The sequence below is a fragment of the Bubalus bubalis genome, chromosome 7 (genome assembly GCF_019923935.1).
Source record: "Bubalus bubalis isolate 160015118507 breed Murrah chromosome 7, NDDB_SH_1, whole genome shotgun sequence".
NCBI classification, from domain to species: Eukaryota; Metazoa; Chordata; class Mammalia; order Artiodactyla; family Bovidae; genus Bubalus; species Bubalus bubalis.
This window is the reverse complement of record NC_059163.1, coordinates 12428776-12443833: the sequence shown is the minus strand read 5'-3', so window position 1 is coordinate 12443833 and position 15058 is coordinate 12428776. Positions and strand designations below refer to the sequence as shown.

Genomic DNA, 15058 nt, shown 5'->3' with positions numbered 1-15058 from the left:
ATTGTAGGTGTGGTGTGGGACTCAGAAAGTTTATCCTGGAGGCAGCTGGACCAGTCAGGAGGCTCCTGAACTGTTAAGAGATGATGAGTCTAATAGAAACAGTTTATAAACTCACCAAGGAATATTTATATCATGACCAGCACTGACTAGAGCCCAAACTGCAAAGAAATAAATAAAGGTCATAGGGTTAAAGGAACAGAGACTCAACAAAGAGCTGAGAAGTCATGGGTTCGGACTCACTTGTACTGTTCAGTCCTCTGTGACCTCCAGCAAGTGGCTCGGTCTCTGAGGGCCGGGTTCTCAGTGGTTAAAGGTCCTGGAATCCATTTCATCCAGCTCTCAGCTTGGCCACTTTTCTGCTGGGTGATCTTGAGCAAGTCGCTCAACCTCTTTGTGCCTTTGGCCCCTCATCTATGAAATCATTTTCTTCCCTAAAGAGTTACCATGAGGATTTAATGTGAAGATGAACATAAAGGACAGTGCTGGATCCACAAGAATTCCAAAAAAAAAAAAAACAACAACACAAACAGAAGCTGGGGTGACTGGTGGGGGGTGGGGGGTTTTGACATCATTGTTTCTGCCTTGTGAAAGAAGGGTTCTAGACTTGTTTACTTCTCAGGTCTACAAAGCCATGAATAATTTACCACTATCTCCCCAGCCAGCAACACAAGGGCCAAGCTTTGGCAACTAATTGAACCATGCAATGCCCAGCTGCAGGGACTGCCATAGAACAGCTCCAAAGGACGACAGGAAATTGCCAGACAATGGGAGGCAAATTACCTTGTAGCCTGTTTTACAATATTAATGTTCCTGCCTGATTCATAGAGGTTGTCATTAATCCATGTCAAATTTTTCTCAGGAGGGCTATAACAATGCTCATACATAGATGGGTGGATGGGCCAGAGTACACACACCGTTGCATCACAGAGCAATTCATTATAGTTAACTCCTTAGGGATTTGCAGAGACAGCCCCACACTACTGAACACGCCGGCACCGGGAGGAAAACAGTACAGAAGTCTTTACAGACCAGGCTCTTGGAAGGGAAGCCCACGCAAGACAGAATTATGTCAGCTCAGTGGCGCCACCTAGTGTCCCCTGAACAGCAGAACTAAGACAGGGCGCTGCTGCTGCTGCTGCTAAATCACTTCAGTCGTGTCTGACTCTATGCCACCCCATGGACAGCAGCCCACCAGGCTCCTCCATCCCTGGGATTCTCCAGGCAAGAATACTGGAGTGGGCTGCCATTTCCTTCTCCAAAGACAGGGTGTGCTCAGTTGCTAATCTGTGCGGAATTCTTTGTGACCCCATGGACTATAGCCCACTAGGCTCCTCTGTCAATGGGATTTTTCCAGGCAAGAATACTGGAGTGGGTTGCCACTTCCTTCTCCAGGGGGAGATCTTCCCAACCCAGAGGTTGAACTCTCATCTCCTGTGTCTCCTGCATTGGCAGGTGGATATTTTCTGCCACCTGTGCGGAAAAAGTGAACATGTCTGGCCTGAGACTTCTAGCCTCTGAAAGGCCTGCTTGCTAGGTGAGTCCTGGGCTGGCCTTGGGGAACTTGGATTTGGGGAGGGAACACACCATTCCCAGGAGTGAGAAGAAGGGCTCCTGGGACTTAGAGTGTGCCAACAGTGTGGTCTGTGCTTCTTTTCTGGGAGTCAGGAATTGTGTACGTGTCTCAAGGAGGTGACTCTGTGACTGACCCCTGATAAACACCCTGAATCCTGAGTCTCTGATGAGCTTCCCTGAAGGAAGACTGCTCACAGAGGTGTCATAGCTTGCTGCTGGGGAAATTAAGGGCATCCGGCCCACCTCCACAGGAGACGACCCTGGTCTCCTCTGCACTTCACCCCAGGCATCTAAGTCCTCGGTCGATTTCGCTCTGCATCTTTTTGCTGTAATAAATCAATCATGAATAAGCCTCGTGGTGAGTCTTATGGGCCCTTCTAGCAAATGATGAAGACTAGGGTGGGCTTGAGGACCCCAACCCACCTCCTAGGTCCTTAGGAAAGCGGCCAGCTCCCTCTTGACTTAATATTCAGTTTGCAGCTCTGGGGTGTCTTCTTTTCTTCCCACTGTGAGATTCTCCTGGAGGAGTCTGAGTAACTGAGGAGTGAGGGAGAGGCCTCTGTACTTCTAGACATCTGAGAATATTTCGCCCACTCAGCCGGCTTTCAGAACGAACACTGAGCTTGATGATAGAGGACGCAGTAATTGCAAGGGATCATTGGAGAGGAAGGCTTCCAGAGTTTTCTGGGTTCCTCCCTCAACTACCTTTGTAATGAGGAAGGTGGCCCAACCCTTGGGTCTAATTATATAGAACACAAAGAAAGAAAGTTTCATTTTCTATGTGGCCCAAGGCAGGAGCTGAGACAAGAATATGTGCTTCCAAATATCCTTCTTATTAAAAAAAAAAATTGATCTGGAGTCTGTCTGCTGCTGGAACATTCTTTTGAGGGATCGCATAGCTATGTTTAGGGCTTCCTTGGTGGCTCAGATGGTAAAGAATCTGCCTGCAGTGCAGGAGACCCAGGTTTGATCCCTGGGTCAGGAAGATCCCCTGAAGAAGGGAATGGCTACCCACTCCAGTATTCTTGCCTGGGAAATCCCATGGACAGAAGAGCTGGCAGGCTACAGTCCATGGGGTTGCAAGAAGTCCAACACAAATGAGTGACTAACACACACACACACACACACACACACACACACACACACACAGCTGTGTTTGCAGGAGGACAATGCATTTACGCAGACCTTCACTCAGATAACATTTCCTAGTCCTCTCTGTATGCCCTCTGTTTGGCTGGAGTGAAAAGGGTGAGTTCTTTCATTACTCTTCAAATTGCTTATGGCTGCTGAAAATCAGTCTTGAGGCAGCAGGGGATCTCAAAGGACCTCCTGATTCAACTCAAATGGGGGGTGATGGTTTTGTGCACCAATTACAGAATAACTTATTTGTAGAACAACCTGGGTTTGCAGCCATAACAATCCTGCAGGAAGGATTGGGTGGGGATGAGTGGTCCCTAGCATGATGTCTAGAGTTAGTGCTCAATAAATCTCAGTGTTTTTCTCCTGTGAGGCAGAAAGAGAATGTTTCCAGTTTTATCTGCCTGGGTTTGTTCATACCAGTCATGCCATCCAATCTCCTCCATCCTGACTCCCTGTCTTCCTGGGCTGGCTGTCACTGGGTTCCCTCTGTCTGGCTACAGCAGCCAGGGCGCCCACCCCTCGAAGCAGAGCAGCTCTGAGTTGGGAATATGGTCCTTTGCCCATTAGGCTTAGCAAAGGCATTTTCCCACAGAGGAGCTTTACGAAATGAAAAGATTTTAACTCAAAGAGGCAGGCATCTGAGCTCCCATAATCTGGGGACCCCAGGAGTGGCACCCACAGCGTGGAATATTCAGACATCAACACCCCAGGCCTGGAAAGGCACCCTCCTCCTGTCAGCCAGCAGTTCTGCCGGCTCTGATTAAAAGCAAACAATGACTCAGAGATCCCAGGTTAAACAGTGCAGCAGCATCTCGTACAAGAGAAAAATTGAGAGCAATCTAAGAGGCCCACTTTGGGAAGGTGGAGCAGCCATGGGAGGCAGCAATACACAGCTGCTAGCAATCCTGGCAACGGGAGTACTCAGTAACATGGAAAAAATGCTTACAAAATAAATACTGAGCTCCCAAAGAGGATATAAAATGCATATGTGGCTGATCTCTGGGGAAATAAGAAAAGGGAGATTTAGACAAAGTCTTAAAAGTGGCCTTTGGGTGGGGCTGAGATTGTGACTCCCCGTTGGCTGGGTGGCCTTGAGTCAGTTACCCCATCTCTCTTCCCGCCCCCCAGGCTCCCTGTTTTGTAAAATGAGATTACTGTCACAATATCTAGGGCTTCCCAGGTGACGCTAGTGGTAAAGAACCTGTCTGCCAAAGCAGAAGACATAAGAGATGTGGGTTCCACCCTTGGGTCTGGAAGATCCCCTGGAGGAGGGCATGGCAACCCACTCCAGAATTCTTGCCTGAGGAATCCCATGGACAGGGGAGCCTGGTGGGCTACAGTCCATGGGGTTGCAAAGTGTCGGACATGAAAGAAGCAACTTAGCACGCACGCACGCATGTCACAATATCTGCCATGAAGGTTGATATCCAAATGAGAGATTCAGTTCCTGCTTCATAGAAGCGGAATCAGAGCAGTAATTTTATGGTTGAATCATTAAAGCTGTGCTGTTTGTTTTTGCTAATAGCAGCCTGTTTTGCTTGCATAACTAGTGAGACAGGATGAGACAAAAGGAAAAGAAAAAAAAGGAGAAAGCAAGAATGAGATTCTCAAATCAGAGGAAATGCTGGTCCATGATGAAATTAATCAGATGCCTATCTCATCAAAATAATGGCCAGTTGTTTCTGAAATGATAAGATGCGCTGGTTTCTCCTGTAATCTTAGCCTTCTCCCACCAAGAGGTGGAGCCCCCCTCTCCCCTGCCCCCACTGGTCCTGATCCACCCGGAGGTCTGTAACAAGCTCTACCTTCATCAGCCCTCCTATTTAATAATTTTCCCTGTTAAAGACCTTGGAACACACAGAGGCATCCCATGATGTGCCCTGCTTTTCTGAGAGCAAGGGGGCTTCCAGAACAGCGGCTTTAAAATGGCAGCCTGGGGTGGGATTAATGGAAAGGACCACAACTTGCTTCTGCTTCTCCGTCTGCTGGCTCATTGGCATCTTTGCCTGGGCCGGCATTTAACATCTGCCGCTAACTGGGATGGCTCTGCTCTTGGAGAGAGAGATGATGATTTTACTCCTTATCACTGCATGTTTACCTGCCCTTAGGGAAGGACTGGGGAGAGGCAAATGATAAACTACCCCACTGCTGCTGGGAAATGTATGATGAGTCAAATTAATTGTTCTGCTGAAGCCCTGGGCTTAAATACTGACCCTAGGGCAGGCCAGCGGTGTGAGCTTCTGTATCCCCTCCCTAGAAAAGAACAAATGTCACCAACTCAGAAATCACTGGAAAGGTGACTCATTCATTATTAAAGCCAGACCACTCACTGTTACTTTTGTGGAAGCTGGCATTGTTTCAACTAAGTCCTAGTTTATGTGGCTTGGGAGTGGCGACAATAAATTAGACCCCCTTGACAAAGCAAAAGTTCTCATTTAGTTTTTCTTTCTCATTCTCTCATTTAACAAACTTTTTTCCAGTATTTTTAATGCTTAGAATATACTTTGTATGATATCCATTGTATACATAAAATGTGCAAGCTTGCGTGCTCAGTTGTATCTGACTCTTTGTGACCTCATGGGCTGTAACCCGCCAGGCTCCTCTGTCCAAGGGATTCTCCAGGCAAGAATACTGGAGTGGGTTGCCATTTCCTCCTCCAGGGTATCTTCCCAACCCTGATATCTCCGCATTGATAGCCAGATTCTTTACCACCGTGCCATCTGAGAAGCCCATACATACAATATACAGTTGTGTAATTAAGAATGAACCAGCAGACAGAGACATCCAGCATTTATATGCAGGCTTTTGTGCAAACATAAGTGTTCAGTTTATTTTGGTAAATACCAAGAAGGATGATTTCTGGATTGTATGGATATTTATAGCAGCTTTATTCATAATTGCCAAAGCTTGGATGTAATCAAGATGTCCTTCAGCAGGTGAGTGGCTAAATAAACTAAGGTAAATCCAGACACAGAAGCTTTCTTTGTCACTCAGAGGGAAAGAATCTGCCTGCAATGCGGGAGATGCAAAAGACGTGGGTTCGATCCCTGGGTCAGGAAGATCCCCTGGAGGAGGAAATAGCAACTCACTTCCAGACACTTGCTCCTTGGCAGGAAAGCTATGACAAACCTAACCAGTGTATAAAAAAAGCAGAGACATCACTTTGCTGATAAATGTCCGTATAGTCAAAACTATGGTTTTTCCAGTAGTCATGTACAGAGGTGAGGGTTGGACCATAAAGAAGGCTGAGCACCAAATAATTTATGCTTTCAAATTGTGGTGCTGGAGAAGACTCTTGAGAATCCCTTGGACTGCAAGAAGATCAAACCAGTTAATCTTCAAGGAAATCAACCCTGAATATTCATTGAAAGAACTGATGCTGAAGCTGAAGCTCCAATACTTTGGCCCCCTGATGGGAAGAGCTTACTCATTGGAAAAGACCCTGATGCTGAGAAAGATTGAGGGCAGAAGGAGAAGGGGACAACAGAGGATGAGATGGTTGGATGGCATCACCAACTCAATGGATATGCATTTGGGCCAACTCTGGGAGATAGTGAAGGACAGGGAAGGCTGGCGTGCTGCAATCCCTGGGGTCAAAAAGAGTCGGACATGACTTAGCAATTGAACAACAACATCCAGACAATGGAATATTATTTGGAGCCAAAAACAAGTGAGCTTTCAAGCCATGAATAGACATGGAGGAAACTTTGGTGTGTATTATTAAGTAAAATAAGCCAACCTGAATATACTGCATGAGTCTAAATATGTGACATTCTGGAAAGGACAAAATTACTGACATACCTTGAAGATACTTTGACTTTGGTTCCAAAGTCTCACAATCAAGTGAATATCACAATTAAGTGAGTCACATGAATTTTTGGTTTCCCAGCACATGTAAAAGTTACATTTACACTACACTATAGTTGAAGTGTGTAATAACATGGTCTTTTAAAACAATTTATATACCTTAATTAAAAAATACTTTCCTGCTAAGAAAATGCTAACTAGCATCTGAGTCTTCAGCAAATTGGGGTCTTTTTGCTGGTGGAGGGTCTTGCCTCCATGTTGATGGCTGCTGACCAATCACGGTGGTGGTTGTTGAAGGCTGGGACGGCTGTGAACAATTTCTTAAAATAAGAGACTGATGAAATTTATTGCATTGATTGCCTCATCCTTTTGTGAATGATTTCTCTATAGCATGAAAAGCTGTCTGATAGCATTTTACCCATAGCAAAACTTCTTTCAACTTTGGCGTCAAACCTCTCAAACCCTGCCGTTGCGTTAACAACTAAATTTATATAATACAGTCTTCACAGTGTCTTCACCAGGAGTAGATTCCATCTCAAGAAACCACTTACTTTTGCTCAACCGTGAGAAGCAACTATTCATTTGTGAAAGTTTTATGGTGAGATGGCAGCAATTCAGTCTTCAGGCTCCGGGCTTCCCAGGTGGTGCTAGTGGTAAAGAACCTGCCTGCCAATGCAGGGGACACGGGAGACTAGGGTCCCATCTCTGGGTCGGGAAGATCCCCTGGAGGAGGGCATGGCAACCCACTCCAGTATTCTTGCCTGGAGAAGCCCATGGACAGAGGAGCCTGGCAGGCTATAGTCCATGGGGTCACAAACAGTCAGGCATGGCTGAAGTGACTCGGCACTCCACTTCTCATTCTAGTTCTCTTGCTGTTTCCACCACATCTGCAGTGACTTCCTCCATGGAAGTCTTGAACCCTTCCAAGTCATCCACAAGGTTTGGAACCAACTTCTTCCAAACTCCTGTTAATGTAAATATTTTGACCTCTTCCCATAAATCACAGGGCTTCCCTTGTGGTTCAGCTGGTAAACAATCCTCATGCAATGCAGTTGACCTGAGTTCCATCCCTGGGTTGGGAAGATCCCCTAGAGAAGGGAACAGCTACCCACTCCAGTATTCTGGCCTGAAGAATTCCATGGACTGTATAGTCCAAAGGGTTGCAAAGAGTCAATGTTCTTAATGGCATCTAGAATGGTGACTCCTTTCTGGAAAGTTTTCAATTTACCCTGCTCAGATCCATCAGTGGAATAATTATCTATGGCAGCTATAGCCTTATGAAATGTATTTTTAAAAAACATCTTAAACTTTCTTTCATATTGGGATATAGCCGATTAACTGGAGAAAGAAATGGCACCCCACTCCACTACTTTTGCCTGGAAAATCCCATGGATGGAGGAGCCTGGTGGGCTGCAGTCCTTGGGGTCGCTAAGAGTCGGACACGACTGAGCGACTTCACTTTCACTTTTCACTTTCATGCACTGGAGAAGGAAATGGCAATCCACTCCAGTGTTCTTGCCTGGAGAATCCCAGGGATGGGGGAGCCTAGTGGGCAGCTGTCTATGGGGTCGCACAGAGTTGGACACGACTGATTCGACTTAGCAGCAGCAGCAGCAGCAGCAGAGCCAATTAACAATGTAGTGATAGTCTCAGGTGAACAGCGAAGGGACTCAGCCATACATGTACACGGATCCATTCTCCCCCCAAACAGTCCTCCCATCCAGGCTGCCACATAACAATAAGCAGAGGTCCATGTGCTATACAGTAGGTCCTTGTTGGGTATCTATTTTAAATATAGCAGTGCATGCATGTCCATAATGGGCTTTCCAAGTGGCATGGGTGATAAAGGATCCGCCTGCCAATGCAGGAGACACAAGAGACCCAGGGTCAATCGCTGGGTTGGGAAAATCTCCTGGAGTAGGAAATGGCATCCCACTCCAGTATTCTTGCCTGGAAAATTTCATGGGCAGAGGAGCCTGGCAGGCTATAGTGCACAGAACCACAAAGAGCTGGACACGACTGAGTGACTGAGCACATACACAAACATGTCCAAGCAAAACTCCCTAACTATTGCTTCCCGCTAGCCTTCCCAGGAAATGTATTTCTTAAATAAGACTTGGAAATCAAAATTATCCCCTTAATCCCCAGGCAGTAGGATGGATGTTGTATAAGCTCTCTTGTTTGTTCAGTCACTCAGTCGTGTCTGACTCTTTGCAACCCCATGGACTGCAGACGCCAGGCTTCCTGGTCCTTCTCTATCTCTGGGAGTTTGCTCAAATTCATGTCCATTGAGTCTGTGATGCTATCTAACCATCTCATCCTCTGCCACCCACTTCTTTTGTCTTCAATCTTTCCCAGCATCAGGGACTTTTTCAATGAATCGGCTTTTCGCATCAGATTGCCAAAGTATTGGAACTTTAGCTTCAGCAACAGTCCTTCCAGCAAATATTTAGGGTTGATTTCCTTTAGGATTGGTCTACAGCCATAGCAATCTGCACGCACCCGATCTCGTCTACTTGATATATCAGCGGGCAGGAAAACGATATTAATCTCATCGTGTGTTTCTATCAGAGCTCTTGGGTGACCAGGTGCATGGTCAGTCAGCAATCTCATTTTCAAGAGAATCTTTTTTCCTGAGCAGTAGGTATCAACAGTGGGCTTAAAATATTCAGTAAACAGATGTGCCGTCATTCAGACTTTGTCATTTCTTCTGTTTAGCAAAGGCAGAGACATGATAGCAAAATTCTTAAGGGCCCTAGGATTTTCAGTTTGGTAAATGAGCATCGGCTCCAGCTTAAAATCCACAGCTTAAGATCACCACCCTAACAAGAGAGTCAGCCAGTCCTTTGAAGCTCCGAAGTCAAGCACTGACTTCTCCTCGGGGGCTACGGAAGTCCTAGATGATATCTTCCAATAGAAAGCTGTTTCGTCTTCACTGATAGTCCGTTGTTCAGTGTAGCCACCTTCATAAATTATCTTAACTAGATTTTCTGGATAACTTACGGCAGCTTCTACATCAGCACTTGCTGATTCACCTCACACTTTATGTTAAGGGGATGGCGTCTTTCCTGAAACCTCATGAACCAATCTCTGGCTATCAGTTCAAACTTCTCTTCGGCGGCTTCCTTGCCTCTCTCAGCCTTCACAGAATTGAGGAGAGTCAGGATCTTGCTCTGGATTGCGTGCTGCATGCTGCTCGATCAGTCACATCCGACTCTTTGTGACCCTGTAGACTGTAGCCCACCAGGCTCCTTGGTCTGTGGGATTTTCCACATTTTCTACTGGAGTGGGTTGCCATTTCCTCCTCCAGGGGATCTTCCCAACCCAGGGATCAAAGCCGTATCTCTTGCATCCCCGGTATTGGCAGGCAGGTTCTTTACCACTAGCGCCACCTGGGAAACTGACTCTGGTTTAGGCTTTGGTTAAAGGAATGTTGTGTCTGGTGGAATCTTCCTTCAGACCACTACACCCTTCTCTAGATCATCAATACGGCTGCTTTAGTTTTGTTGTCAATTTATGTGTTCACTGGAGTAGCACCTTTAATTTCCTTCAAGAACGATTCCTCTGCATTCACAACTTGGGCAGTTGTTTGGGGCAAGAGGTCTAGCTTCAGGCCTACCTTAGCTTCCAGCATGCCTTCCTCAGTACGCTTAGTAATTTCTAGTTTTGTGAGTGAGACATATGACTCCTCCTGTCATTTGAACACTTAGAGGCCATTGTAGGGTTATTCACTGGCTCAATTTCAGTCTTGTTGGGTCTCAGGGAATAGGGAGGCCCAAGGAGAAAGAGATGAGATGGGGGAACAGCTGGTCGGTGGACAGTCAGAACTCACACAACACTGACCCACCAAGTTCTGTGTCTTATATGGGCTCAGACTGTGGAGCCCCAAAGCAGTTACAACGGTAACATCAACAAGAGTCCTGATCTGTGGACCACTGGTGATCCAGTGATTAGGACTTGTGCTCCTAATGCAGGGGGCATGGGTTCTCTTCCGAGTCAGAGAACTCACATCCTGCATGCTGCAAGTGCAGCCAAAAAAAAACAAAAAAAATCACAGATCGCCATATGAATATAATAATGGAAAAGTCTGAAATACTGTGAGATCATCAAAATGTAACACAGAGACAAGCCGTGAGTAAACGTTGTTAGAAAAATGGTGCCATAGATGTGCTCAGCACAGGGTTAACACAAACCTTCAATTTGTTAAATATACAATACCTGCAAAAAGAAAGGGCAATAAAGCAAGGTGTGCCTGTGTGGAGACAGTCAAAAGATCAGTGGTTGCCAGGGCGCAGGAAGGAGGAACTCACAGGCAGAGCACAGAGGGTGTTTAGGGACTATTTGCAACATACTAAGTGGTGGGTAAAAGTCATCATGTTGCTTTTGTTGTTGTTGTTTAGTCGCTCAGTCATGTCCAGCTCTTTGCAACCCCGTGGACTGTAGCCCTCCAGGCTCCTCTGTCCATGGGATTCTCCAGGCAAGAATACTGGACTGGGTTGTCATTGCCTCCTCAGGGGATCTTCCCGACCCCGGAATTGAACCCCTGTCTCCTGCATTGGCAGGCGGATTCTTTACCACTGAGCCACCAGGCAGGCCCACAAGTCATTATACCTGTGTCCAAATCTGTACAAAGTATAACACAAAGAGTGAACCTTCATGTAAACTGTGGGCTTTGGCTGATAAGGATGTGTGAATGTGGGTCACCAGTTATAACAAAGGTACGGCTCTGGTGCAGGATGTTCAGAGTGTTGAGACTGCATGTGTGGGGGCAGGGACTATAGGGAATTCTGTGCTTTTCTCTAACCTAAAACTGCTCTAAAACATAAAGTTTATTAATTAAAAACAGTTTCTCGAATGCGTGAACATGATTACTCCTTCTACCTGTCCCCATGGTCATTGCTTGAACTATGACGTTTCCACTCATATCATTCTATTCCATGTTCAAGTTTTAAAAGTTTTACAAGTTTTACATGTCTCTTTGCCCCATAAGCCATAAGTGCAAAGATTCTCTACCCTCCACTGGAGGCTCTGCTGGATTATCAAGATGAAGCAAAAGTGCACATTCCCAGAGACTTGCCTGGTGGTCCAGTGGTTAAAGAATCCACCTTGCAATGCAGGGGATGTGGGTTCAATCCCTAGTTGGGGAACTAAGATCCCACATGCCACGGAGCCACTAAACCCGTGAGCCACAACTAGAGAATCGATGTGCCACAATGAAAGATCCCGCAGCATGCAAGGAAGATACAGTATACTGAAACTAAGACAAAACACAGCCAAATAAATAAATAAATTGTGTGCTTAGTCATGTCAGACTCTTTGTAGCCCCATGGACTGTAGCCTTCCAGGTGCTTCTCTCCATGGAATTTTCCAAGCAAGAATACTGGAGTGGGTAGCCATTTCTTTCTCCAGGGGATCTTCCGGACCCAGGGGTAGAACCCGAGTCTCCTGCATCTCCTGCATTGGCAGGTGGATTCTTTACCACTCCATCACCTGGGAAGACCAAGTAAATAAAAGAGTGCAAATCCCCAATGCTCTTAAAGATAAATATGGACAAATCAGACCCCCATCTCAGGATGACATCACAATGACAAAATCAAAGCCATTGATTGCTGCCAGTGTTCAGAGAAGCCATCTAGTCCTCCTGGTTTTGCAAACCATTTTCAGTATCAGAATCAATTTTTCAAATGAACTGACAGAGCCCCAAACATAAACGAGTTAGCAGAGTGAAAAAATAGTGCTTTTCTGCACAGATGGTGGCTGGATCCCTGAGGCATGTCTGCAAAGTCAGGGCTCCTGGGATCCCTTTGAGATGCACTGATTCGGCCTCCCCCTCTGTTTTGCACACAGCATGCTAGGCCCCCAAACAAGGAGAAGCCTTACAAACACCCAGCGAAGTCCATAGCCTCCACTCTATCTGCCTCTTTAGCTCATGCCCTTACATTCTCCAAAATACATCCTGGGCTCCAACTGTATCAGACCTGTATTTCTGCAAATGTTTCATATCTCAGGCTTCTGTGCCTTTGCTCCACAGTCAAGATGCAGCTCTGATATCACCTCCTCCAGGAAGTCTTCCTGTCCCACCACCCTTGACCCATCCATTTTACCCCAGGGATGGAGATTGGTCAAGTAGAAGCCAGCACCTCCAGGAATAGGTAGAACCTAAACCTAACAGCCTAGGTGGGTGCAAATCAAACTTTCAAGTGCAAACCAGCAGAGTGATGTTAGGCGGGCCTGGGGAACCGCACCTAATGACCCGATTTCAGAAGAAAACAAGAGCCAGCGATGCATCTTAAACCAACAGTTACCCAAGTGACCTCTAGCTGTGATTAAAAGCCATAAACACAGGCAAGAAAAACAAAAAACAGATCAGGAAAATGTTTCTATGCCTAAGATCCCTCCGTGAGCTTCAGATTCCGTGTTCCTTGGCCCGGAATAAGACCCTTAGGATCTGAACCCTGGGACTTTCCGCGACCCCTCTCCTTTCCCTACACTCTCCCAGGAGCAAGGAACTGATCCCACGCAGGGCCATCATCCTCTGTTTCTGTATCTCCTACCTCTCCCTCGAGCGCAGGGACTGCTGTCCCTTTCTCTATCCCTCCCCTCACCCCAGTGTCCAGACGATGTCTGGCACAGAACCAGCCCGTAAAGGTTTGCAGAATGGGGTACCATCCAAGCCTTGGTGCTAACACCCGGTTTTCCGCGTGGCTGCAGCGCCCTCTGCCGGGCGTCTCTCGCGGCCACGAGGCACTCACCGGAGTCGGGGCGTTCACCACGGAGAGGTTGTACCCGTAGAGGAAGGAGGAGCCGAAGGCGCCCACGAGAGATGCCACGATCAACGAGCAGGACCAGTCCTGGGAAAGGAGAGCAAAGCACGTCAGAGCTGGCGCTCGGGGGTTGGGGTGGGGGCGGGGGGGGGGGCACAGCCAGGGGCCCGCAGGACGCAGGTGGGCTGTCCTCTTCCCTGGGGAGGATTCCCAGGGTAAGGATGCCAGCTGTCCAGGAGGGGCTCCCGTCCGGGACCGGTCCAGGTGGGCGTGGCCAGTCCAGGGAGCTCAGTTTGCCGTCGGTCCCCCCACCTACCGCCCCGCACCCTCCCGGCCACACGACTGCATCCTTTGTCGCGCTGCAAGAGATCTGTGCAACACAGACCTAACGTCCTTTTGCAGGTGCTGTTAGCAGCTACAACCCTGTGATTTTAGCAGAATCTGGCCAGTCTCTGACTCATCTCCGAGGTAAAAAGCAATGCCAGGCTAAGCTGCCAGCAGCAGCATCTGGGTTCTCGCTAAAACCTACGGGCCAGACATCTGTTCTCAGCCCTTTCTGGGAATTCTCCCATAGGATCAGTACATTTTATCTTGATTTTACAGGTGAGGAAACAGAGGCACGGAGTGAAGGAAAGCTACTTGGCTCAAAATAGCCCAGAGTTAAAACTCCCCTCTGGGTCCTCCCCACCATTCTATGCAAAACAAAGAACTCTCTCCCCCGGAAAAAAAAAAAAAAATTACATTAAGGTTGATTCGGTCCCAGCCTCTGGCCATCTCCAGAATTCCTTGCCCCAGCCGTTTAAGGGATAACTAGGCATCACTGACTCGAGTGAATTCCGGGAGTTGGTGATGGACAGGGAGGCCTGGCTTGCTGAGATTCATGGGGTCACGAAGAGTCGGACACGACTGAGCGACTGAACTGAACTGAACTGAATCCAAACAACCTTGGAGAAAAACTGGCACCCTTAAGACAGTAGATTTCCACATATATATCTGTATATACTTACTCTTTTCTTGGGTCATTGTAGCAGCTCACGAATCTGACTGCTGCCCCTTCTCACCTCATTAAAGGTGATCTGTTCCTGTAAAGTGCTGGTCTGGTTCTTTATTCTGAACCTTGCCTTCTCTAACTCCCTTACCCTACACGGAGCAGTCCCTGGTGGTGTCTGGGATGGAGACCAGAGCCCACCCAGGTGGTCCGGCTCCAGCCCCCGCTGTAGCACCCACTGCACCACACTGCCTCCCCCCCACTGCCTCCTCTCCTGGGTGCAGCGTCTCAGTGGCTAACGCTTCTGACGGCTCCAGGAGGCACACCCACCCACGCGTACTCTGTTCCAGGCTGCGCTGTCCACCCACAGGCTGGTGTGAACACCTTAGGACAAGGACCTGCAGACAGACAGAGACATGGCTTGGCCTGGAGAACCAAGCATCTATCTCCACGTAATCCTGCCCACTGGACCCATCCGTGGATGGCCACAGCCACCACGGGACTGGGAGTACAAGCAGCTGGGCCCCTTGGCAAAGGCTGGCTGGAAGGCAGGGGCTGGAGGTGGGAAGGGGCTGCCATCCTAACCTGGCCAGGAAAGTGTGGACCACTTGTCAGATGGGGGACCCGGTGCACTCGGAAGGCACTTTCTCTCCATCATTTTTCGTGTGTGTCTGTCTATGTGTGTCCTCTAAGTGCCAGACCCTGACAAAGCTCCAGGGATGCAGCAGTAGACGTGATGTTAATAGCTGAGGTCCACGGTTTAGGTAAGGGAATAAATCAAACACTG

The 15058-nt window shown here is 47.7% G+C and overlaps 1 protein-coding gene across 2 annotated transcripts in view; it reads right to left on the bottom strand.

Annotated features, from left to right (window-relative positions):
* Positions 1-15058, bottom strand: part of SLC2A9 (solute carrier family 2 member 9) — a 217918-nt gene that overhangs the window by 191653 nt on the left and 11207 nt on the right. For both annotated transcript variants that reach the window (XM_044945640.1, XM_044945639.1), the window contains one exon: positions 13272-13370. In XM_044945640.1, coding sequence (XP_044801575.1) covers positions 13272-13370 — 99 coding nt within the window. The remainder of the gene's footprint in view (positions 1-13271; positions 13371-15058) is intronic.